This window comes from Bos indicus, chromosome X (assembly GCF_029378745.1).
Source record: "Bos indicus isolate NIAB-ARS_2022 breed Sahiwal x Tharparkar chromosome X, NIAB-ARS_B.indTharparkar_mat_pri_1.0, whole genome shotgun sequence".
Lineage (NCBI taxonomy): Eukaryota > Metazoa > Chordata > Mammalia > Artiodactyla > Bovidae > Bos > Bos indicus.
The window spans coordinates 91,659,404-91,684,320 of record NC_091789.1 but is presented as its reverse complement, the minus strand read 5'-3'; the positions used below and the strand labels follow the sequence as shown (position 1 = coordinate 91,684,320).

Genomic DNA, 24,917 nt, shown 5'->3' with positions numbered 1-24,917 from the left:
AGATGATAAGTTAATTAAACTCAGTAATCATTTAACCATGTATATGCATAGCAAATCATGTTGTACATCTTAAATATATCAGATCAGATCAGTAGCTCAGTCGTGTCCGACTCTTTGCGACCCCATGAATGGCAGCACGCCAGGCCTCCCTGTCCATCACCAACTCCCAGAGTTCACTCAGACTCACATCCACGGAGTCGGTGATGCCATCCAGCCATCTCATTCTCTGTCGTCCCCTTCTCCTCCTGCCCCCAATCCCTCCCAGCATCAGAGTCTTTTCCAATGAGTCAACTCTTTGCATGAGGTGGCCAAAGGACTGGAGTTTCAGCTTTAGCATCATTCCTTCCAAAGAAATCCCAGGGCTGATCTCCTTCAGAATGGACTGGTTCGATCTCCTTGCAGTCCAAGGGACTCTCAAGAGTCTTCTCCAACACCACAGTTCAAAGGCATCAATTCTTCAGCACTCAGCCTTCTTCACAGTCCAACTCTCACATCCATACATGACCACAGGAAAAACCATAGCCTTGACTAGATGGACCTTTGTCGGCAAAGTAATGTCTCTGCTTTTGAATATGCTATCTAGGTTGGTCATAACTTTCCTTCCAAGGAGTAAGTGTCTTTTAATTTCATGGCTGCAATCACCATCTGCAGTGATTTTGGAGCCCAGAAAAATAAAGTCAGCCACTGTTGCCACTGTTTCCCCATCTATCTCCCACGAAGTGATGGGACCGGATGCCATGATCTTCATTTTCTGAATGTTGAGCTTTAAGCCAACTTTTTCACTCTCCACTTTCATCAAGAGGCTTTTTAGTTCCTCTTCACTTTATGCCATAAGGGTGGTGTCATCTGCATATCTGAGGTTATTGATATTTCTCCCGGCAATCTTGATTCCAGCTTGTGCTTCCTCCAGCACAGCGTTTCTCATGATGTACTCTGCATGTAAGTTAAATAAACAGGGTGACAATATACAGCCTTGACATACTCCTTTTTCTATTTGGAACCAGTCTGTTGTTCCATGTCCAGTCCTAACTGTTGCTTCCTGACCTGCATACAAATTTCTCAAGAGGCAGATCAGGTGGTCTGGTATTCCCATCTCTTTCAGAATTGTCCACAGTTTATTGTGATCCACACAGTCAAAGGCTTTGGCATAGTCAATAAAGCAGAAATAGATGTTTTTCTGGAACTCTCTTGCTTTTTCCATGATCCAGCAGATGTTGGCAATTTGATCTCTGGTTCCTCTGCCTTTTCTAAAACCAGCTTGAACATCAGGAAGTTCACGGTTCACATATTGCTGAAGCCTGGCTTGGAGAATTTTGAGCATTACTTTACTAGCGTGTGAGATGAGTGCAATTGTGTGGTAGTTTGAGCATTCTCTGGCATTGCCTTTCTTTGGGATTGGAATGAAAACCCACCTTTTCCAGTCCTGTGGCCACTGCTGAGTTTTCCAAATTTGCTGGCATATTGAGTGCAGCACTTTCACAGCATCATCTTTCAGGACTTGGAATATATACAATTTTATAAATAAATATATAAATAAAAAGATAAAAGGGTTGAGTAAGAATACCACAGAAGGGATAAATACAAAGGTAACCACCAGAATGGGCTTCCCTGGTACCTTAGACAATAAAGGAGGCTTGGATTTGGTTCCTGGGCCAGGAAGATCCCCTGGAGAAGGAAATGGCTACCCACACCAGTATTCTTGCCTGGAGAATCCCATGGTGGGCTATGGTCCACGGGATCATAAAGAATCAGACACAACTGAGCAACTAATCACAACTACCAGCATAAAAATACAAACCTTCCTAATTACCAAAAACATTTAGAGGAAGCACTCAATAGAGAAAGAAACACAGTAAATATAACATTTACACACTGTAATTACATCATAAGATAAAACAAGAAAGTTGACATTTTGTATTAATTATATTACAAACAGTAATACAAATAAATGTGAATAGGCTTATTTCATCTATTAAAAGAAATAGATTTTCACATTGCCTTGTTAAAGCAAAACCCAACACAATGCTGTATACAAGAGACATGCTTAGAACAGTCTTTCAAAAAGGCTAAAATTATAGAGATGGACAAAGATTTACCAAATGAAAATGATATAAAAGCAGGGATTGAAATCCTGATACCAGACAAAGTAGAATTCCAAAAGCAATTATATGAGATAAAGGAGGATACTTTGTAATGTTAAAAGCCCTGTTCACAACAAAGATATAAAAATAAAGATATTTGTAAATTTCTAGATGCTCAGGCCTATGGGCAGGGCTGCTGGCCAGGCTGCCCCACCTATTTAATTGTGGGTCTGAGTGGAGAGCATGTGGCTTCTGCCCTATTGCAAGTCATCTCATCTGTTGGCACCAGCGGTGTACCACAGCAATAACTCAGTCACCTAGGTCATATCCCGATTTCCAGGCCTTTTCTAGCCTAAGCGGTCATCACTCTCCCCCTTTCTATTACCTGTGCCATCAACTAGGAGAAGGTGACTGTGTTAATGGCTCAGATTTCTCTAATCCAAACTCTTACCATTCGTCCTTGGTAAGCAAGGGTGTCTGGCATCTGTTGGTGGGCTTCCTTGAGTTCTGCCCAATTGCCATGTCCAAGCCAGGAGGACTAAAATAGCTGCTTGAATGTGCTGTGGATAGTGCTCCTAGGCTCCTTGGGGCCCCTTTTCAGACTAAGATGCTTATTGGCCCCAGGACCTCATGAATCAAACAAAGCCAAAACAGACACAAATTAGCAAGAGAGAAAAAGGAACATTCTGGGAAGGAAGTTGATAATGATGTATAGAAATGGAATTCTCTGTCCTGGGCTCTCATGAAAGGAAGCCTAGTTGCTCAGGGGACTTTTGGGGGAACACCTTCCGGAAAGGCCTTATTACATCCATGGGAAATTCATGGGGGTCAGGGAGGCTTAGATTTCTGCTATAATTTTTGCCCCTCATTAATCAGTGAGGACTTGGGCAAATCCATTCTCCTTGTGAGTCTCAGTTTCCCCAATAATAATATATGGGTGTCATGGGCATACATTAGGCTTCCCTGATGGCTCAGCAGGTAAAGAATCTTCCTGCAATGCAGGAGATGAGAGTTCGATCCCTGAGTCGGAAAGATCTCCTGGGGGAGGAAACGGTAACCTACTCCGGTGTTCTTGCCTGGAGAATCCCCATGGACAGAGGAATCTGGTGGGCTACAGTCCAAAGCGTTGCAAAGAGTTGGACATGACTGAGTGACTAAGCACACACACACAGCACCTGGGCATAGATTTGACTAGACTAGTTTCCATATGTAAGAGAGAAGACTGGGCTACCCCCAAGTGACCTATGGAATTTTGTCAACTACCTAAGTCCAGCACGCCCCACCCTATTCTAATTCAGTTGGACTTGGGGAGAGTTCTGTTGTGGTTCCCAGCATGACTGATGTATTAGACCTCTTCCTGTTCTACTGTGACTAATGGCTACGTTCGCTGTGACCCCCTGGGGAGTCCTTAGCAATACTGGAGAGAGCCATTGGTGGAGGGAACCTCTAAAGACCTTTCTTAGGTCATCAAGAAAACTGCCTTGGTCAGCTCCAGTGCTATTCTCTGGTCTGCTTGGGTGCTGGGGTTGTGCGTAGTGAATGGCCCTTCTTTGTTCCCGATTTCTGTTTAGAGCAGATGGAAATCTGATAGACAGGAGACATTTGTGCAAGTCTTTTGGAGGATGCTGTAGACAAGCTGCTAGCTCTGTACTGCCTCTACCCTGACTGGATTCTGGGCCCCAGTGACCGTGTTCCTCTTCTCTCTGGACAATTCCTAGACTTTGGCCTGTATGACTTTTGCGGGCCAGACCTAGCCAATAGGAACAAGTGGCCTGAGGTAGCACTTTCTAGTCGGCAAATTCCTTCTATCTCCATTATTTTCTAAAAGGCCCCTGAAGCAGTTGGGCAGAATGGATGAATTTATCCCAACTTTACAGATAAGGACATGGAGGCAGTGAGAAGTGAAATGACTTGCTTATGGTGATCTAGAACATTGACTGCAAGTCAGTGTGGGTAAGAGGATGGGCAGGCTGGGGTGAAAGATGTGGTGTAACAGAATACTACTAATATTTTCCAAACATAAAATAAATAACATAATTGATATATGCCAGGCACTAGACACTTTAACTGCATTATCTTGTGTAATGTTTATCTTAACTGTATGAGGTTGACATTATTGTATCTGCATTTTCAGATAAGAAACCAGAGCCTCAGAAAGGTTAAGACTCTTGCCAAAATTCACACAACCAGGTCATGAGACTTCAAATCTCTTGCTTTTTCTGTTGCACTTGGAGTGAAGCTGCTGTTTCAATGTACGTTGGGGTGCTAGGGGTTGAATTTCAGCAGCAGGCCCAAGGTCAGAGCACACTAAAGCTAAATTGGAACCTCTGGCTGCCTCTTTATCCTACTGAGCCCAGCCAAGCTTCCCAGCTCCAAGCCCAGGTCAGAGGCCCTTGTGAGCTCAGGGAGCAACTACTTTCCCCCATTCCCACCTCTAGCCTTGGATCTCTGGGAATTGTTCCCAGCCAGGTGAGCCTATCCCTTCTCCCATTTAAACCTGCTAATAAGCAGCCTGGGGGAAAAAAGTTAACTAGCAGAGTGAATCAATAGATGTGAGCTTGGAGAACTGGCGTCTGGCCACTCAGACCTTCACCATCAATTGGAGCATTTCCTTCATGAACAGTTAATTGCAAATCATTTAACAGTCACAGTGAGAAACAGTCTCATTTTCTGGAAGAATAATTGCTGTCTGATGGGCTCTTGAAGGCTACTCTCCTCTGTTCCTTCAGTTTCTCTCCTGCTTTTCCACTTCCTCCCTCTCGACGCCAGAACATATTTTCTCTCAGCCCATGGAGAACCTCATGAGATTTCCAATGGGCTCCTATGTAGAACCCAGTGCCAACAGGAAGTGGATGCTCTGTCTGTCCACAAATGCTGTGATTAAAATTAATATTTATGTCCTTCAAGAGGCAGAAAATGGAATGGACATCCATGTCCATCCACAAACTCAGATGTGGGTGAGCAAGAAAATAGTCTTTGTTTGTTTTATTTAAAGTAACTGAAGTCTGACTCCAAACCTCCCATTCTAGCAGAGAAGCAGAAAATTCCATGTTTTTCATGACTGGGGACCCACTTAAGGTTGGCACTGGAATCCAAGGGGTACTTGTATTGAAATTAAGGCAAGGGCAAATAATCTCTAATCTATTCCAGTCCCACTGATATCTTCATTTTCTTTGCCTGCAGTGATGGAAGAGAAGCTGAGAGCCCCAAGGTCTTAGGTCCTGCCTCCCTCTGGGTACCTTAAAACCATCTCCTCCCCATCTTTGAGGCACTGCCCTAAGCAGTTTTTGTGCTTCTCTACTGCCCCAGACTTAGGAGCTCTCCATTCCCACGTGGGGCTGGGAGTGGGAGGGATCCCTCTTCATTTTTTTTTCTTTCAGGACTTTTCCTTGTCCTTTATGATTATATATCAATGGTGTTTTCATACTTTTATAAAAGAGTGATGGATTCAGTGATGTCGCTTTCTACACTGTGAAATCCATCTTGCAAGAGGTATTTTTAAGGGCCTGGTTACCCCCATGTAGCAGGGGTATGGAGTGTGGGGATATAGAGGGGCAGCAAACAAATAAACATGAATATTTCCAGAAATTACCCTGCCACAAAATACTGCTTTATTGAAGGAAAAAATTATTTCACTGTCCTACAATTTAGGACACCAAGATTTTAGTCCCTGTTCTACCTGCACTTGATGGAAACTTCATATCTCAGAGCCTCAGGTTCTTCATCCTTAAACGAGTTGGAGAACACAGAATCTCAGACTGTGGTCCTTTCCTCACCCTTTCCTTTTTGATGCTTAAATTCTTCCTCTATCATCTGTCTTGCTCCTACTCACCTCCACTGCATAGATTCCTGGGGCAGTTTTAGTGCCTAAGATGTCCCTATTTACGTTGAGTTGGAATAGGCCTAGCTTAGTCCCTGGGAGTCACACAGATCTATTTGCCATCTACTCTCTTTGCCCCATAACAGTCCTTCCAGATCTGAAGGCAGAGATGGTATTCTTTGGTTCAACAAATGTTAAGTACCTATTCTAGGTGCTGAGGGTCCAGCAGTGAATAAGCAAGATAAAAAAAAAAATCCCTCTCCCCATACCCCCCGCTTATGGGACTTACTTTTTTCTTGGCAGATAATGAAGCAAAATAAATAAAGTTATCATATGTCAGATGGTAATAGGTACAATGGAGGGAAAGAAAGGAAAGACAGGAGGTTCCAATGTAAAATAGAGTGGTCAAGAGAAGACTCACTGTGCAGGTCACATTTGAGAGAAGAACTGAAACTTCAGGGTAAGAGAAGATAATAAATACCAGGAACAACCATGAGTCCAGTGTACCTGAAGTGGAGTGAGTGAAGGGATGAGGTCACAGAGGTAATGTTGGAGTGAGGGAGATGAGAAGACTGTTGAAAAGACTTTGACTCCTGTCCTGAGTTAGAGGGGAGCAGAGAATGACACGGAGAAGGAAATGGCAACCCACTCCAGTGTCCTTTCCTAGAGAATCCCAGGGACGGGGGAGCCTGGTGGGCTGCCGTCTATGGGGTCACACAGAGTTGGACACGACTGAAGCGACTTAGCAGCAGCAGCAGCATGCACAAAGTAACACAACAAAAGCCTACATAAGCTAAAAACTACAGGGATACAAGAAGAAATAGAAGTTTTCTCTAGTGGAATACTTTTAACATACTATTCATAGAAGTAGCCAGATTAAGTGAACAAGGGCTAATCAATTAAGGTGGGACTTGAGGGAGTGGGGAGGAAAGAAAGAAGGAAGGAAGGAAGGAAAGAAAGGGAGAGAGAAAGAAAGAAAACACTACATCCAGATCATACAGAATATACTTTTTCTCAGGTGTACGTGGAACAGTCACAAAACATGATCATATACTAGCACACAAAGAAAACAATCTTGGTAAGTTTAAAATAGACATAAGACAAATAACACTAATTATAAGCAATAAAGAAATTTAATAATTAAAAATTGACAAGCTTATTCTAAAATTAATAAAGAAATAAAACCACATGATTTAGAATAAATGAAACTATTTTGAAAAAGAAGAAAAAAGTTAGAGGACTTACATTATCTCATTTCAAGACTTATAATGCTATAGTTTTCAAAACTGTAGTATTTTTGTAAAGATATACATGAGACAAAATAGAATTTAGGAATAGATTCACACATATATGATCAATTGATGTCTGACAAAGGTGTCAAGAATATTCAGTGGGGAATGGATAAGCTTCTGAACAAATGTCTCTGGAATAATAAGGTAGTCAGATCCAGAAAAACTTCAGAATTCCTATAATTGCCCTCTGCTCTTCCCCAGTAGTATATTGGACACCTTCCAACCTGGGGGGAGCTCATCTTCCAGTGTCATATCTTTCTGCCTTTTCATACTGTTTATGGGGTTCTCGCAGGAAGAATACTGGAGTGGTTTGCCATTTCCTCTTCCAGTGGACCATGTTTTGTCAGAACTCTTCACAATGACCCATACATTTTGGGTGGCCCTGCATGGCATGGCTCATAGCTTCATTGAGTTATGCTAGCCCCTTCACCACAACAAGGCTGTGATCCATGAAGGGGAAGGATATTACTGAATTGTTAAGACTGATTATCTCCAAAAGATGAGATTATGAGGACTTTTCAAATTAAAATTTGTATGTTTCTATTAAGGTTGTGTTTACCAGGTTTCTCCACTGTAAAGTTACCAGTTTCCCTATGTAATAAGTGAGTAATCTGTAGGAATATACCTTGAAACTATGTAAACACTTTGTTCCTCGTTAAACTTTCATCCAATAGCTTTGGCATCCATCAGTGATTCTTTCTTGGCTCAGTTATTACTAACTACAGTGGTTGCAAAAGGTTATTTTCCTAACTTCATCATTTGTTCCATATGACTATTTGAAGTGCATGTGTGCTTAGTTGCTCAGTCGTGTCCAACTCTTTGTGACCCCATGAACTGTAATCCACCAGGGTCCTCTGTCCATGGGATTCTTCAGGCAAGAATACTGGAGTAGATTTCCATTTCTTTCTCCATACAATTTGGCATTGGACCTTAAAGAAGAGCTTTCCCATCTCCCTCATTCAATCATTTATTATCAGTATGAACTCATGGTTTATCTTAGTCTCTAGCCAGGCTCAACACGCAGATGGGCACCCAAAGGCCGTATGGACATATGTAGGTAAAGAAACTTTTCTGGGACTCTTTGACATGAAAGAATAATGCACTGTGATTTCAAAATCTGTTGGTCAAGTCCTAACAAGGGCCACAGTTAGGTTAGAAGGCTACAGGGATGCAACAGTTGATGGAATTAAAGTGAAAGTTTGCAGGAAAATAGGAATATTTGAATAGATTTTAAGTGAAGTACATCTCCTTCATCTAAATGAATTCCTCAGATGGATATTATATCTGGCAGGGGAATACTTCTATCTTGTTGTTGTTCAGTCACTCAGTCATGTCCAACTCTTTGCAACCCCATAGACTGTTTTTCACTATCTCCTGGAGTTTGCTCAAACTCAGGTCCATTGAGTTGATGATGCCATTCAACCATCTCATCTTCTGTCATCCCCTTTTCCTCCTGCCCTCAATTTTTCCCAGAATCATAGTCTTTTTGAATGAGTCGACTCTTTGCATCAGGTGGACAAAGTATTGGAGCTTCAGCTTCAGCATCAGTCCTTCCAATGAATATTCAGGGTTGATTTCCTTTAGAATTGACTGGTTTGATCTCCTTGCTGTCCAAGGGACTCTCAAGAGTCTTCTCCAGCACCACAGTTTGAAAGCATCTATTCTTTGGCGCTCAGCTTTCTCTATAGTCCAACTCTCACATCCATACATGACTACTGAAAAAACCATAGTTTTGACTACATGGTTTGAATTCAGGTGAATTCTTAAATAGGTTTTTAAAATATATATATACCATCAAAAACTAAAAGTGAAGTAAGTACGTACAAGCTGTTTTATTTATTTTACCATGTGCGCTCAGAACCCTCCCTTTTCACCTGTGTATATCTCTATATTTGCATTTATTTTAGTTTAAGACTCAGTCATCCCTTAGTAATTGGAGTAACTAAAATAGCAAATGTAGTTGCTATTGTGTGTTCCTGGGTGGCATATGAAAAAGGTGGATGGCTCAGGGAGACTAACAGCAGACCATCACTAATTAATTAGTATCACCATAGCATCAGTAGTTCTTAATTTGGTTTCAGAGTGGAAAAACACAGAAGCTAAAGGAAACTGGTTCTCAGTGACTGATCCTACAAATGTTTTTTTCCTTTATCTCAACATAGGAAAAGAGTCAACTGCAGTTTGTTTTCATGCAAGAAGGTCCATACTGCCAAAATGTTATTTGAATTCACCAGCTTAATAATTCAACTGTCATAATTTAGTTAGAAGGGAATATACAATGGAGAAAAGACAATCTCTTTAACAACTGGTGCTGGGAAAACTGGTCAACCACTTGTAAAAGAATGAAACTAGAACACTTTCTAACACCATACACCAAAATAAACTCAAAATGGATTAAAGATCTAAATGTAAGACCAGAAACTATAAAACTCCTAGAGGAGAACACAGGCAAAACACTCCCCGACATAAATCACAGCAGGATCCTCTATGACCCACCTCCCAGAATATTAGAAATAAAAGCAAAAATAAACAAATGGGACCTAATTAAAATTAATAGCTTCTGCACAACAAAGGAAACTGTAAGCAAGGTGAAAAGACAGCCTTCAGAATGGGAGAAAATAATAGCAAATGAAGCAACTGACAAAGAACTAATCTCAAAAATATACAAGCAACTCCTGCAGCTCAATTCCAGAAAAATAAATGACCCAATCAAAAAATGGGCCAAAGAACTAAACAGACATTTCTCCAAAGAAGACATACAGATGGCTAACAAATGCATGAAAAGATGCTCAACATCACTCATTATCAGAGAAATGCAAATCAAAACCACAATGAGGTACCATCTCACGCCAGTCAGAACAGCTGCTATCAAAAAGTCTACAAGCAATAAATGCTGGAGAGGGTGTGGAGAAATGGGAACCCTCCTACACTGTTGGTGGGAATGCAAACTAGTACAGCCATTATGGAGAACAGTGTGGAGATTCCTTAAAAAACTGGAAATAGAACTGCCTTATGACCCAGCAATCCCACTGCTGGGCATACACACCGAGGAAACCAGAATTGAAAGAGACACATGTACCCCAATGTTCATCGCAGCACTGTTTATAATAGCCAGGACATGGAAGCAACCTAGATGTCCATCAGCAGATGAATGGATAAGAAAGCTGTGGTACATATACACAATGGAGTATTACTCAGCCATTAAAAAGAATACATTTGAATCAGTTCTAGTGAGGTGGATGAAACTGGAGCCTATTATACAGAGTGAAGTAAGCCAGAAGGAAAAACACCAATACAGTATACTAACTCATATATATGGAATTTAGAAAGATGGTAATGATAACCCTGTATGCAAGACAGCAAAAGAGACACAGATGTATAGAACAGTCTTTTGGACTCTGTGGGAGAGGGAGAGGGTGGGATGATTTGGGAGAATGGCATTGAAACATGTATATTATCGTATGTGAAATGAATCGCCAGTCCAGGTTCGATGCACGATACAGGATGCTCGGGTCTGGTGCACTGGGATGACCCAGAGGGATGGTATGGGGAGGGAGGTGGGAGGGGGGTTCAGGATGGGGAACACGTGTACACCCATGGCAGATTCATTTTGATGTATGGCAAAACCAGTACAATATTGTAAAGTAATTAGCCTCCAATTAAAATAAACAAATTTATATTAGAAAATAATTTAGTTAGAAGGGATTTGGACTTGATGCAAGTCCCAAGTATATTTAATAATATACTACACTGATGATAACATGATGATATTAGAAACTGAAGATCAAGCTAAGATTGACTTAAATGCAATAGTGACACATACAATCAGCAGAGGTTAGTTGATAAATCCAACAAAAATCTAAGGGCCCACTTGAATGGTGAAATTCTTAGGACTACCCTGGGTAGGAGCCACACATGACATTCCACAGGCAACAAAAAATAAACTGCTATTGCCAACCCCTGCTACTAAGAAATGCAGCACCGGAGCAGGTCACTTGGGTTATGCAGGATGCATGTTCCACATGTGCAAACACTGCTAGTTCCTCTCTATCAAATGACCCCAAAGAAGGCCATATTTGTATAAGGGCCTGAAAAAAAGTAAACTATGTCTGAATCACAAAAAGCAGTAGCTGTCTTGATGTCTTTGGGCATCCTGAACAGAATGCTGCTGACAACAGGCAAAAGTGGAATTCAAAATGGAAAACTTATATTAGAAAAAGAAACACTGCTGCAATAACTCAATTCTGTCTTCTGATGGTTCTTCGTTTCTTTCTTTATAAGTCAGTTCCCTCTGGATGCTCCTGGAGAAAAAGCATGGCTGTTTGCTGCACAGTCAAAAATATCAACTACATTTATGATGCACTCTCCCAGTGGAGACATTTGCACACTGCTAGAGACAGTACTTTATCCATACTTTGTCATCTCAACATTTATTAGCAATTTCTTATTCAGTAATGCTCCTCCTGCTCAGACTTCTTTGATAACATCATCAGAACCCTCAAACTGTGTACCATCTAGCAACTCAGAGAAAAACAGAACCAGCCAGAAAGGAGTGTCAGAAAAGCAGGCAGAAGACTTCAAAAAGGAAGGGAGATAGATTAAGGACTCGATGACGGTCAAGATGAAAACACTTGGAATGCAAATTCCATGTGCATGGATGGACTTCCCTTGACGGTGCGAGACTAGTACAATATGTGCAATAAGTATTGCATTTCTCTTACAATTTAATTCATCTGAAATTCTACTGGGATGTAGGATTACTTTATGTTTTCCGACTAATCTTTATTTTAAAGTGTCTTTAATACTGTTTAGTGGATGTGGGTTAAAACTGTCTAATTCAGAAAAGTCAACAGATAAAATAAGGAACAGGTTGTGAAGCCCTTGCATATAGCAACCAACTGTTAGAAGCCTAAAGAATCTAAAGGTCTTATATGTAAAATAGATAAACAAGGTCCTACTGTATAGCAAAGGAAACTATATTCAATATCCTATAATAATGCAATCTTGTAATGAAAAAGTATATATATATAAAACATATATACATGAAACTGAATCACTTTGCTATACATCAGGAACTAACACAATATTGTAAATCAACTTCAATTTTTACTTATCTATTTATGACAATAGATTTTAAATTTTTATTTATTTATTTTTGACTGTGCTTTGTGCGGGTTTTCTCTCATTGCGGTGAGCAGGGGCTACTCTTCGTTGTGGTATGTGGGCTTCTCGTTGTGGTGGATTCTCTTGTTGCAGAGCACGGGCCCTAGGCACGTTGACTTCAGTAGCTGCAACACACAGGCTCTGTAGTTGCACCTTGTGGGCTCTAGGGAACGAGCTCAGTAGTTTTGAAACATGGACCTAGTTGCTCCGCAGCATGTGGAATCTTCCCAGACCAGGGATCAAACCTATGTCCTCTGCACTTGCAGGCAAATTCTTATCCTCTGCACCTCCAAGGAAGTCCTATACTTCAACTTTAAAAAAAAAAAGAATCTAAAGGTCTGACACAACTACCTTCCATCAGCTTTCTTATGTAGTATTTTATGTACCGAGTATCCCTGTGTGCTCAGATATCATGTTTTGTTTAGAAGTATTTTGGTCAAAAATGCTTAAGCCCATAAAAAGTGAGTGGTATACCACTGAGTAATTTGACTCTGGGTCAGATGAGTTAATTATCCAATCAGAGGATAATTTATGCTCAGGCTTTCTCCTGCAATGCAGGAGACATGGTTTGACCCCTGATCTGGCAAGGTCCCCTGGAGAAGGCAATGGCAACCCACTCCAGTATTCTTGCCTGGGAAACCTCATGGACAGAGGAGCCTGGCAGGCTATGGTCCATGGGGTTGCAACAGTCAGACACGACTTAGTGACGAAACAACAACAATGAATAATTCTGCACTTATAACTTAGATGAAATGAAGCAATTCATAAAAAACAACAACACAAATAAACACAAGTCATCCAATATGAAACAGATAATTTGTTGAGTAGCCCTATAACTATTAAGGAAAATTTATCCATAATTTAAAGCTCACCAAAGAATCTAAAAATAGTAGGTCTATGATATGTATTTTATAACTGATTTACTTTGCTGTACAGCAGAAACTAACACAACATTTTAAAGCAATTATACTCCAATAAAAATTTTAAAAAATAAAAAATGAAACTCAACCCCCAGAAAAGGTATCTCTGGCCAAACGGTTTCTCTGGAGAATTTTACCAAACTTTTAACAAAAATTAACACAACTACATAATCTCTTGCAGGAAACAAAAGAGGAAATAACTCTTTCATACTCATTCTATGAAGCTAGTATTTTCCTTGGATAGGTAAAAAGAGGCCCCCAAAAGATATCCACATCCTAATCCTTGGAAGCCATCAATATCACCTTATATGGCAAAAATATAAAGGTCTTTGCAGATGTGATTAAGAATCTTCAGATAAGGAGGGTATCTTGGATTATCCATGTGGCTTCTAAATGTAACAAATATCCTTTAGGAGAGGGAGGCCAAAGAAGATCTGATGCACACAGAAAGCAGTGATGTGAAGACAGTAGAGAGAGATTTGAGGAAAACTGAAGGGATGAAGCCACAAGCCAAGGGACAGTTGCAGCCCGCAAAAGCCGGAAGAGGCAGGGAACAGATCTCCCAGAGCCTCTGCAGGAAGTAAGCCCTGGCAACACCTTGATTTGGGCCCAGTAATGCTTATTTTGGATTTCTGGCCTTCAAAAACTATGAGAGGATAAATTTATACTGTTTTAAGCCACTAAGTTTGTGGTAATTTGTTGCAGCAGCCACATGAAACTAACACATTCCCTGATTACAAAATCAGATAAATATAGTACAAAAAACAAAACTACATAACAATAGCACTCATGAATATAGAGGCAAACATTCTTGACAAAATATTAGCAAAAATAATTCATTAATATATTAAAGGAATTATACACTGTGACCAACTAGGGTTTATTCCAGGGATGCAAGACAGGTTCAATATTCAAAAACCAATCCATGCATGCAATCCACCATATTAACATGATTTTTTAAATTAAAGATATATATATATTATTAAGTTTGATATTCTTTTTTATTTTTTAATTGAAAGATAATTGCTTTACAGAATTGTGTTAGTTTCTACCAAATATCAACATGAATCAGCCATAGGTATACATATGTCCTCTCCCTCTTGAACCTCCCTCCCATCTCCCTCCCCACCCCCCCTTAACAGGATTTTAAAAATCACATGATCATATCAATCAATATAGAAAAAACACTTGAAGAAATACAACATTCATTCCTGCAAAAACCAGAATAGAAACAGAAATACAGAGAAACCACCTCAATTTGATAAAGAGCATCTAAAACAAAACTACAGGTAACATTATACTGGGTTGGCCAAAAAGTTCGTTTGGGTTTTTCCATAATAAACTTTTTGACCAACCCAATACTTCATGGTAAAAGACTGAAGACCAAAAACAAGACAAGAATGTCCATTCTCACGACTTATTTAATATAGTGCTAGAAGTTCTAACCAGTGCAACAAGGCAAGAAATTAAAAGGCATACATAATAAAAAGGAAGAAATTAAACTTTTCCTATTTTCAGATGACAAGGTCATAGGAAGCATAGAAAACCACACAAAAACCAAGTGTATTTTCATATGTTAACAATGAAAATGTGGGCTCCAAGGCAAAAAAATATGAAACCATTGATAATTACTCATAAGTATAAAATGCTTAATTATAAATCTAACAAAACCAAAAAAGCAAGACCTAAGTACTGCAACACACTGGCAATCTTGAAAAAGAACAACACTGGAGGCATCACACTATCCAATTTCAAACTCTTGAACAATGAGGGACTGGAGTATCAATGCACTGTGCAGTTGAAAATCCATGTAGAATTTACAGCTGGTCCACTGTAAACTTGGTTCCTCCTGACCCCCAGTTTCTCTGTTTCCAGAGATTCAACTAATTGTAGATTGTGTAGTACTGTAGTATTTACTGTTGAAAATAATCCACTTTTAAGTGGACCCACACAATTCAAACCTGTGTTGTTCAAGGGTCAACTGTATATTACAAAGCTACAATAATCAAAACAGTATGGAAGAAAACTATAATTCAAAAAGATACATGCACCCCAATGTTCACTGAAGCACTACTTACAATAGCCAAGACATGAAAGCAAACTAAATATCCACTGACAGATGGATAAATAAGATGTGGTATATATACAACAGAATATTACACAGCCATGAAAAAGAATGAGATAATGTCATTTGAAACAATATGGATGGACCTAGAGGTTATCATACTAAGTGAAGTAAGCCAAAGACAAATATCCTATGATATCACTTATATGTGGAATCTAAAAAAAAAAAAAAAAGATACAGGGAGTTCCCTGGTGGCCTAGTGGTTAAGACTCAGCACTTTCACTGCCATGGCCTGGGATCAATCCCTGGTTGGGGACCTGAGATCTTCCAAGCCTTGTGGCATGGCAAAAAAAAAAAAAAAGATACAACTGACCTTATTTACAAAACAGAAACAGACTCACAGACATAGAAAACAAACTTATGGGTACCAAAGAGGAAAGAGGGGAAGGGATAAATTAGGAGTTTAGGATTAAAACAGATAACCAATAAGGACCTACTGTATAACACAGGGAACTATACTCAGTATTTTGAAATAACCTATAAGGGAAAAGAATCTGAAAAAAAATTATATATATTTATACACACATACACACATGCACATATATATAACTGAATCACTGTGCTGTACACCTGAAACTAACACAATATTGTAAATCAACTGCACTTCAATTAAAAAATAAAAATTAAATAAATAAATTTAGTGAATAAAAAAAACAGTATGGTACTGGTATAAAAACAGACACAAACAACAACAGAATGGAATAGAGAGCCCAGAAATAAGCCCATACATACATGGTGAATTAATTTATGACAAAGAACCCAAGAATATGTAATGGGAAAAGAACAATATCTCCAAAAAATAGTGTTAGGAAAACTGGACAGCCACATGCAAAAAAATGAAACTTTAGAGCACTATCTTACACCATACAAAAAATTAACTTGAAATGGATTAAAGAGTTGAATGTAAGACCTGAAACCATAAAAACTCCTAGAATGTATGGGCAGTAAACTCCCTGACATCAGTCCTGGCAATGACTTTTTTGGATCTGACTCCAAAAGCAAAGGTAATAAAAACAAAAATAAACAAGTGGGACTACATCAAACTGAAATTCTTCTGCACAGCAAAGGAAACCATCAACAAAATGAAAAGGCAACCTACTGAATGGGGAAAAAACATTTGCAAATCGCATATCTGATAAGGGGTTAATATCCAAAATATATAAAGAACTCATATAACTCAATAGCAAAAAAACAAACAATACAATTTAAAAAGGGACAAAGGATCTGAATAGACATTTTTCCAAAGAAGTCATACAGATGGCCAATAGGTACATGAAAAAATGCTCAACATCACTGATCGTCAATGAAATGCAAATCAAAACCACAGTGAGCTATCACCTCACACCTCTTAGGATGCCAAAAATTATCAAAAGGACAACAAATGACAAGCATTGGTGAGGACACAGAGAAAAGAGAACCCTTGTGCACCGTTGGTGAGAATGCAAATTGGTGCAGTCAGTATGTGAAACAGTATGGAGATACTTCAAAAAATTAAAAATGGAACAATCATATGATCCAGCAATTCCATAACTGGGTATTTATCTGAAAAAAATGAAAATACTCACTTGAAAAATACCTGTACTCCCATGTTCACTGCAGCATTATTTACAATAGGCAAGATATGGAAGCAACCTAAGTGTCCACCCAAAAGATGAATGGATAAAGAAAACATGAGCTAGATATAGATATATACACATACATAATGAAATATTATTCAGCCATGAGCAAGACGGACATCCTGCTGCTTGCAACAACTTGGATGGGCCCTGAGGGCATTATGCTAAGTGAAATAAATAGGACAGAGAATGATAAATAGTGTATGATCTCACTTATATGTGGAATCTAAAACCAAAAAAACAAAACAACAACCAAGCTCATAGATTTAGAGAACAGGTTGGTGGTTGCCAGAGGTGAGAGGAGGGGGTAATATGCATGAAGGGAGTCAAAAGGCACAAATTTTCAGCTAAAAATAAATAAGTCATGGGGATGTAATGTACAGCATGGTGACTACAGACAATAATATTGTTGTATTGCATATTTGAAAGCTGTATGGTGATGGATGTCAACTAGAATTATGGTGATCATTTAACAGTACATACAAATATCAAATCATTATGTTGTATATCTGAAACTAATATAATATTGTAAGTCACATATACCTCAATTTAAAAATAAATAAGTAAAAGTGTGGTATTGGTAAAAATAGACAAATGTATCAATGGAACAGAGAGCAAGGAAATAGACCCACACAAAAATAGACTGCTGATCTTTGACAAAGAAACAAAGGCAATTCAATGGGGAAAGGATAGCCTTTTCAATAAATGGCATTCAAACACTTCAATATCCACACACACACACACACACACAAATCCAGACCAAGTCCTTACAACTTGCACAAAAATGAACTCTAAATGGATCTTAGACCTATATGCAAAATGCAAAAATATAAAACTTCTGCAAAATAGGGACTTCCCTGGTGGCCTAACAGTTAGGATTCCAGGTTGTCATTGCTGTGGCCCAGGTTCATTCCTGGTCAAGGAAATGAGATCTTGTAAACTGCATGGTACAGCCAAAAAGAATGAAAGAAAGAAAACTGCAAATAACAGGAGCAAGTCTAGAATGTCTAAGTGACTTTGGGTTTGGCAATGTTTTAAAATATAACACCAAATGTATGTTACATGAAAGAAAAACTGACAAATTGGACTTTACTAAAATTAAAAAATTCTGCTCTTTGAAAGGCACTGTTTAGAGAATAAAGAGACATGCCCAGAACAGGAGCAAATATTTGCAAAACACATATCTGATAAAGGGCTTGTATTTAAAATATATCAATACAAAGCACTCTTAAAATCAACAATAAGAAAACATACAATCCCATTAAAAATACGCAAAAGATGTGAATAGACACTTGACCAAAGAAGATATATAGATGGGAAATAAGCATGTAAAACCATGTTCAACATCATTTTTCATTAGGGAATTTCAAATTAAAACAATGAGTTACCACTACACATTTATTAGAATGGTTAAAATCCAAAAAACTGGTAATACCAAAAGCTGGCAAAGATGTGAAATAAAAATGTTCATTTGTTACTGGTGAAAATGAAAATGGTGAAAACCTTTGAAGACAGTTTGGCAGCTTCTTACAAAGTCTTATCATATGACCTACAATTGCACTCCGAGTTATTTACCCAAATGAACTGAAAACTTCTGTACATACATGTTTGTAGCAGCTTTATTCATAATCATCCAAAACTGGGAACAACCAAGATGTCCTTCAATAGGTGAATGGGTAAGCAAATTGTGGTACAGCCCTCCAATGGAATATTATTCAGTGATAAAAAAAAAATGGAGGAACTTTAAATGCAAATTGCTAAGTGAAAGAAGCCAATCTGAAAAGGCCACAGACAATACGATTCCAAATACATGACATTTTAGAAATGGCAAAACTATAGAGACAGTAAAAAAAGTCAGTGATTACCAGAGTTTCAGGCAGAGGGAGAGGAAAGATGAATAGCTAAGCACAGATGAAACTGTCCTGTATGAACTGTAATGATGGAAACATGTCATTGTGCATTTATCAAAACCCATAGAATATGCAACACAAAGAGTGACCCGTACTGTAAACTGTTGAATAATAACATATCAATACTGGTTTATTTAACAAATGTACCACACTAATGCTATCATCTCAATTATTCTGTAAATCTAAAACTGTAGTAAAAATTAGGTCACTTAATTGTTTTAACGCTTTTAGCATATAATCCAGCAATGGCACTCACGTTCATTCATTCGATACAAAAACCTTACACAATCATAGCATCCTTATTTGTAACAGCCAAAAACTGGAAACAACCAAGATATCCTTCAACTATTCACTGGTTAAGCAAACTGCAATAAATCCATACCATTGAATGTTATTCAGCAATAAAAAAGGAACAAGCTGTTCATATATGCAACAATCTGGATGAATCTCCAGAGAATTATGCTGAATAAAAAAACAGCCAGTCCCAAAAGGTTACATACTGTATGATTCTATTTATATAACACTTGAAATAACAAAACTATAGAACTGGAGCACAGATTATGGGTTGCCAAGGGTTAAGGAGGGAGAGCAGGAGAAGGGAAGTGGGCATGGCTATTAAGGGGCAACATGATGGAAATGTTCTATGTCAATATCCTAGTTGTGATATTGTACCAAGATTTTACAAGATGTTATGATGGGGGAAACTGGGTAAATTGAATCTACAGTTCAGTTCAGTTCAGTCGCTCAGTCCTGTCCGGCTCTTTGCGACCCCAAGGACTGCAGCACACCAGGCTTCTCTGACCATCACCAACTCCTGGAGCTTACTCAAACTCATGTCCATTGGGTCAGTGATGCCATCCAACCATCTCATCCTCTGTTGTCCCCTTCTCCCTCCCGCCTTCAATCTTTCCCAGCATCAGGGTCTTTTCAAATGAGTCAGCTCTTCGCATCAGGTGGCCAAAGTATTGGAGTTTCAGCTTCAGCATCAGTCCTTCCAATGAATATTCAGGACTGATTTCCTTTAGGATTGACTGGCTTAATCTCCATGCAGTCCAAGGGACTTTCAAGAGTCTTCTCCAACACCACAATTCAAAAGCATCAGTTCCTCGGTGCTCAGCTTACTTTATGGTCCAACTCTCACATCCATACATGACTACCAGAAAAAACATAGTTTTGATTATATGGACCTTTGTTCATAAAGCAATGTCTCTGCTTTTTAATATGCTGTCTAGGTTGGTCATAATTTTTCTTCCAAGGAGCAAGCGTCTTTTAATTTCATGGCTGCAGTCACCATCTGCAGTGATTTTGGAGCCCAAAAAAGTGAAGTCTGTCACTGTTTCCATTGTTTCCCCATCTATTTGCCACAAAGTGATGGGACCAGATGCCATGATCTTAGTTTTCTGAATGTTGAATTTTAAGCCAACATTTTCACTCTCCTCACTTTCATCAAGAGGCTCTTTAGTTCTTCTTTGCTTTCTGCCATAAGTGTGGTATCATCTGCATATCTGAGATTATTGATATTTCTCCAGGCAATCTTGATTCCAGCTTGTGCTTCATCCACTCCAGCATTTCTCATGATGTACTTTGCATAGATGTTAAATAAGTAGGGTGACAATATACAGCCTTAACGTACTCCTTTCCTGATTTGGAACCAGTCTGTTGTTCCATGTCCAGTTCTAACTGTTGCTTCTTGACCTGCAGACAGATTTCTCAGGAGGCAAGTCAGGTGATCTGGTAGTCCCATCTCTTTAAGAATTTCCCACAGTTTATTGTGATCCACACAGTCAAAGGCTTTGGCATAGTCAATAAAGCAGAAGCAGATGTTTTTCTGGAACTCTCTTGCTTTTTCAATGATCCAGCAGATGTTGGCAATTTGATCTCTGGTTCCTCTGCCTTTTCTACAATTATCTCAAAATTAAAATCTGTCTAAAGTAAAAAAATTTTGTCTAAAAAATTAAAAAAAGAGAAAAATGGGAAAAGTAGGTGCCTCTTACTTACCTCAAATGATCCACCAGGTTGTCCTGGAACCAGAGCAGGAAACCTCTGGGGTGATTTCCTGTTAGCTGGCATGTTGACTCTGGATACAAGTCCACCTTCCAAAGCTGGAGAGGTGTGTGTATATGGGCTGCAGTCAAAATAAATGGAAGATCCCGCAGCCTCCATTAAGAGGAAAGCTCAACAGCTCCACAGAGATACCAACAAATCCTAAAAGGACAGTATCCATGTCATCAGTGTCATTCCACATTCACCCCACAAAGTTCAGCAATTCCCTCTCTGAGCATTATTACGGAAATAATTAATAATAATCTCTGAGCAGATTACGGAAATAATCATGATATTTGGAGTCAAATTAATGAGCTCAAAGGGGTGCTTCACATTTTACCCGACAAGCCTATCCCTCAATTCCAGGTTCAAGGCAGATCTGGGTTTGGGGAGAAGGTAGACCTGAGGCAAGTGAATGGTGCTGAAGTCCCATGGGATAGGCAGGGGAAGGACTTGTCCATGGGGTCCTGGTCGGTGACTGTGGAAGCAGAAAACCTGGAAACTTGGTAATCTAAATGAAAGGGATCTTTTTTGCCCACTTTAATTTCTTTACCATTCTGGGTGAAAAATCTCTCTTAAATTCTTTTACAAGGGGACTTCCCTGGTGGTCCAGTGTTTAAGAATCTGCCTGCCAATGCAGAGGACACAGGTTTGATCCCTGGTCAGGGAACTAAGATCCAACATTCCCTGGAGCAACTAAGCCCACACACTGCAAGTACTGAGCTGGCACCCATGCCCATGTGACACAACAAAGATCCTGTGTGCCACAACTAAAACCTGAAGCAGCCAAATAAATAAAAATAAATTTTAAAAAAGGAGAGGATGTGGAGAAAAGGGAACCTTCTTACACTGTTGGTGGGAATGCAAACTAGTACAGCCACTATGGAGAACAGTGTGGAGATTCCTTAAAAAACTGGAAATAGAACTGCCTTATGACACAGCAATCCCACTGCTGGGCATACACACTGAGGAAACCAGAACTGAAAGAGACATGTGTACCCCAATGTTCATCGCAGCACTGTTTATAATAGCCAGGACATGGAAGCAACCTAGATGTCCATCAGCAGATGAATGGATAAGAAAGCTGTGGTACATATACACAATGGAGTATTACTCAGCCATTAAAAAGAATACATTTGAATCAGTTCTAATGAGGTGGATGAAACTGGAGCCTATTATACAGAGTGAAGTAAGCCAGAAAGAAAAACACCAATGCAGTATACTAATGCATATATATGGAATTTAGAAAGATGGTAACGACAACCCTGTATGCAAGACAGCAAAAGAGACACAGATGTATAGAACAGTCTTTTGGACTCTGTGGGAGAGGGAAGGGGGAGGATGATTTGGGAGAATGGCATTAAAACATGTATAATATCATATAAGAAACGAATCGCTGGTCCAGGTTTGATGCTGGATACAGGAAGCTTGGGGCTGGTGCACTGGGATGACCCAGAGGGATGGTATGTGGAGGGAAGTGGGAAGGGGGTTCAGGATGGGGAACACGTGTACACCCATGGCGGATTCATGTTGATGTATGGCAAAACCAATACAATATTGTAAAGTAAAAAAATAAAATAAAATAAATAAAAAATATTCTACAGGGAAGTTCTCAGCCTGTTCTTTCTAGAAGATGGTTCAACATTAATAATATTTATTAAATCAACAAATTAGAGGGGGAGGAAACACACTGCTTTTAACTTACACCAAGAAAAAGGCATTTGACACAAGTCAGCAGTCATTACTAATAAAAACTCAAAATTAGGGAAGAAGTTAAATCACTTAAATATCACAAAAATTATTTACAAAAATATAGCTCTGAAATACTATGCTAAAAAGTAAAATGATGAAGCAGCTGCCATTAAAATTCGTAAAAAGATAAGGATAGCCAATACAATTCAAAATTTTCCTGACTCTAGTGCACATGAAAGATTAAATAATCAGAATAAATATTGCAAAGAAATGAAAATATAGCTTTCTTTGTCAGTGATATGATTTTATACATAGAAAACCTACCAGACACTACCAGAATTCATAGGGTAATTTGATACAGGACTGGATACAAGATAAAGTTATAAGAGCAGATAGTTTTTTCCTGTTTAACAACAGTAATCACAAGAAAACAGAAAAAAAATTAGTAATAATAACAAGAAAATATAAAAGTATGTAAAAATGAACAAGAGCTATATCTAAAAATTTTTAAATTAAAAAATTGATATAGTCACACAAACAAAAAGAATTAATTAAAATGGAAGAAAAGATTCAATTACAATGTCAACCCTCCCAAAAGCATTATAGCAAAGAATAAATGAAAAAGAAAAATTAAACAAAAGCTCAATAATAATAAGATGGTGTCTAGAACACTTTGCAGAATGCAGCTAAAGAGATTCTTAAAAGGAAAATTCATGCTTTTAAATGTTTTTTAACAAAGAAAGGTTGGACATTAATAAATTAACAACCAATTTAAGAAGTTAGATAAAAGAGAAAATAGTACAACTAGAAGGATTTACGGAAACTGAAAACAGAGGTACATCAGGGAAGATCAACAATACCAAAAGGTGGTTCTTGGGAAACGCTAATAAAACCAGCAAATCTTTGGGGAGACTAAGGAAACCATCTAAACACACATACACTATTAGGACTTGACAACAGATGCAGCAAGGAATCTAAAACCTGACTACCTAAGAAGCCTCCATTAAACAGAAAAAAAACTATCTGCTCTTATAACCTGATAGATTCTCATTCATCAGACTCTTTAATTCCCCACCAACTGACCCCACAAACTGACAGTCTGCAACTACCCAGAGCCAACAAAGCCATCACCTCACTGCGCGCCAACAAGACTTAAAACAGTCTGAGGGCCACTTCCGTTTCCTGTCCTCACCTCTGCCACTGCCCCTTCTGGGGCTGTTAATTTTGCACACAATCACACAAGAGCTCTGAGACTGTGGTCCACTCACTCTGAACAATGTGCAGTTAGAGACCTGCAGAGACTTGAACCATGAGCAGCGGTGACGGGCGAGGAACATGGCTGCGCCGAGGTGTTCCACTATGAGGGCAGTCATCTTAGCGTCTTTTCCGTACAGTGGGCTGTTCCATAGAAGGCGACAGCGAGGGGCGTCGCTCATGCGTAGAAACTTGGAACTGGGTTCTATGGGTCTGTGCAAAATTTACAGAAGCAGAGGTTCCAAACCACATCACAGGGGAAGGGGAGATGTGTCCAGATCTTCAAGGGAGGTACCACTAAGAAGGGGGAAGAAAGGCAGGATCACAGTTTCCTCTTGGGAGATATCACTGGATGAGAGAAGGAGTCAGGGTGGTACAGTCTCCTCCTTGAGGATACCACTGGTACGAGGGGGGAAAGTGAGGTCCCCTCCTGGGCGATACCACTGTAGAAGAGAGAGGAGGAGTCAAGGTGGTACAGGCTCCTTTTAACGTACTGTGGAATTGATACTAAGAAGTGTCTGATCCCCTCAATTTTCATTACCCCACAAAAATGATTGTAGCTAGGAATAATATTACTAGTCTTTGATATAGATAATTAATGTTTTTCAGAAAATTATCAATAGAAAGACATTTAGAAAAGTTATAAGCACACTTTCAGTGAAAATGAATCTCTAAGATGCGCCCTCAACATCTGCTATCAACCAGGTTAGCCTCAGCCTCTGTTATATGGAAATTCAGGAGCTGCTGCTGTCTCTTGGGACAGAAGAGAATTCTGGGTGTTCTTCACCTCTTAGTTCCTATGCACATTCTTTAAAACCCAGTCCTAGTATACCCTCCTGCAGGGAACCTACTCTGACAAGAGGTAAAGAGCTCTTTTCTCTGCTGAAGGTGTTTCAAACCCAGCAGGTAGACCCTGACTAAGTGTGGGTATGGATTGCTGAGTACCCTAAGGACATTCATTTCTTCTCTCTGGGCCTCAGCTGAATAATCTGGAGTAGTTA

At 39.2% G+C, this 24,917-nt stretch overlaps 1 protein-coding gene across 1 annotated transcript in view; it reads right to left on the bottom strand.

The window, feature by feature from the left end:
- ZNF157 (zinc finger protein 157) overlaps positions 1–24,291 on the bottom strand; it is a 34,983-nt gene extending 10,692 nt beyond the window's left edge. The window contains exons 1-2 of the mRNA XM_070784234.1: positions 23,931–24,291; positions 20,926–21,132 (exon numbers count right to left, since the gene is read on the bottom strand). Coding sequence (XP_070640335.1) covers positions 20,926–21,090 — 165 coding nt within the window. The 5' untranslated portion in view covers positions 21,091–21,132; positions 23,931–24,291. The remainder of the gene's footprint in view (positions 1–20,925; positions 21,133–23,930) is intronic.
- Between the last annotated feature and the right edge of the window lie 626 nt (positions 24,292–24,917).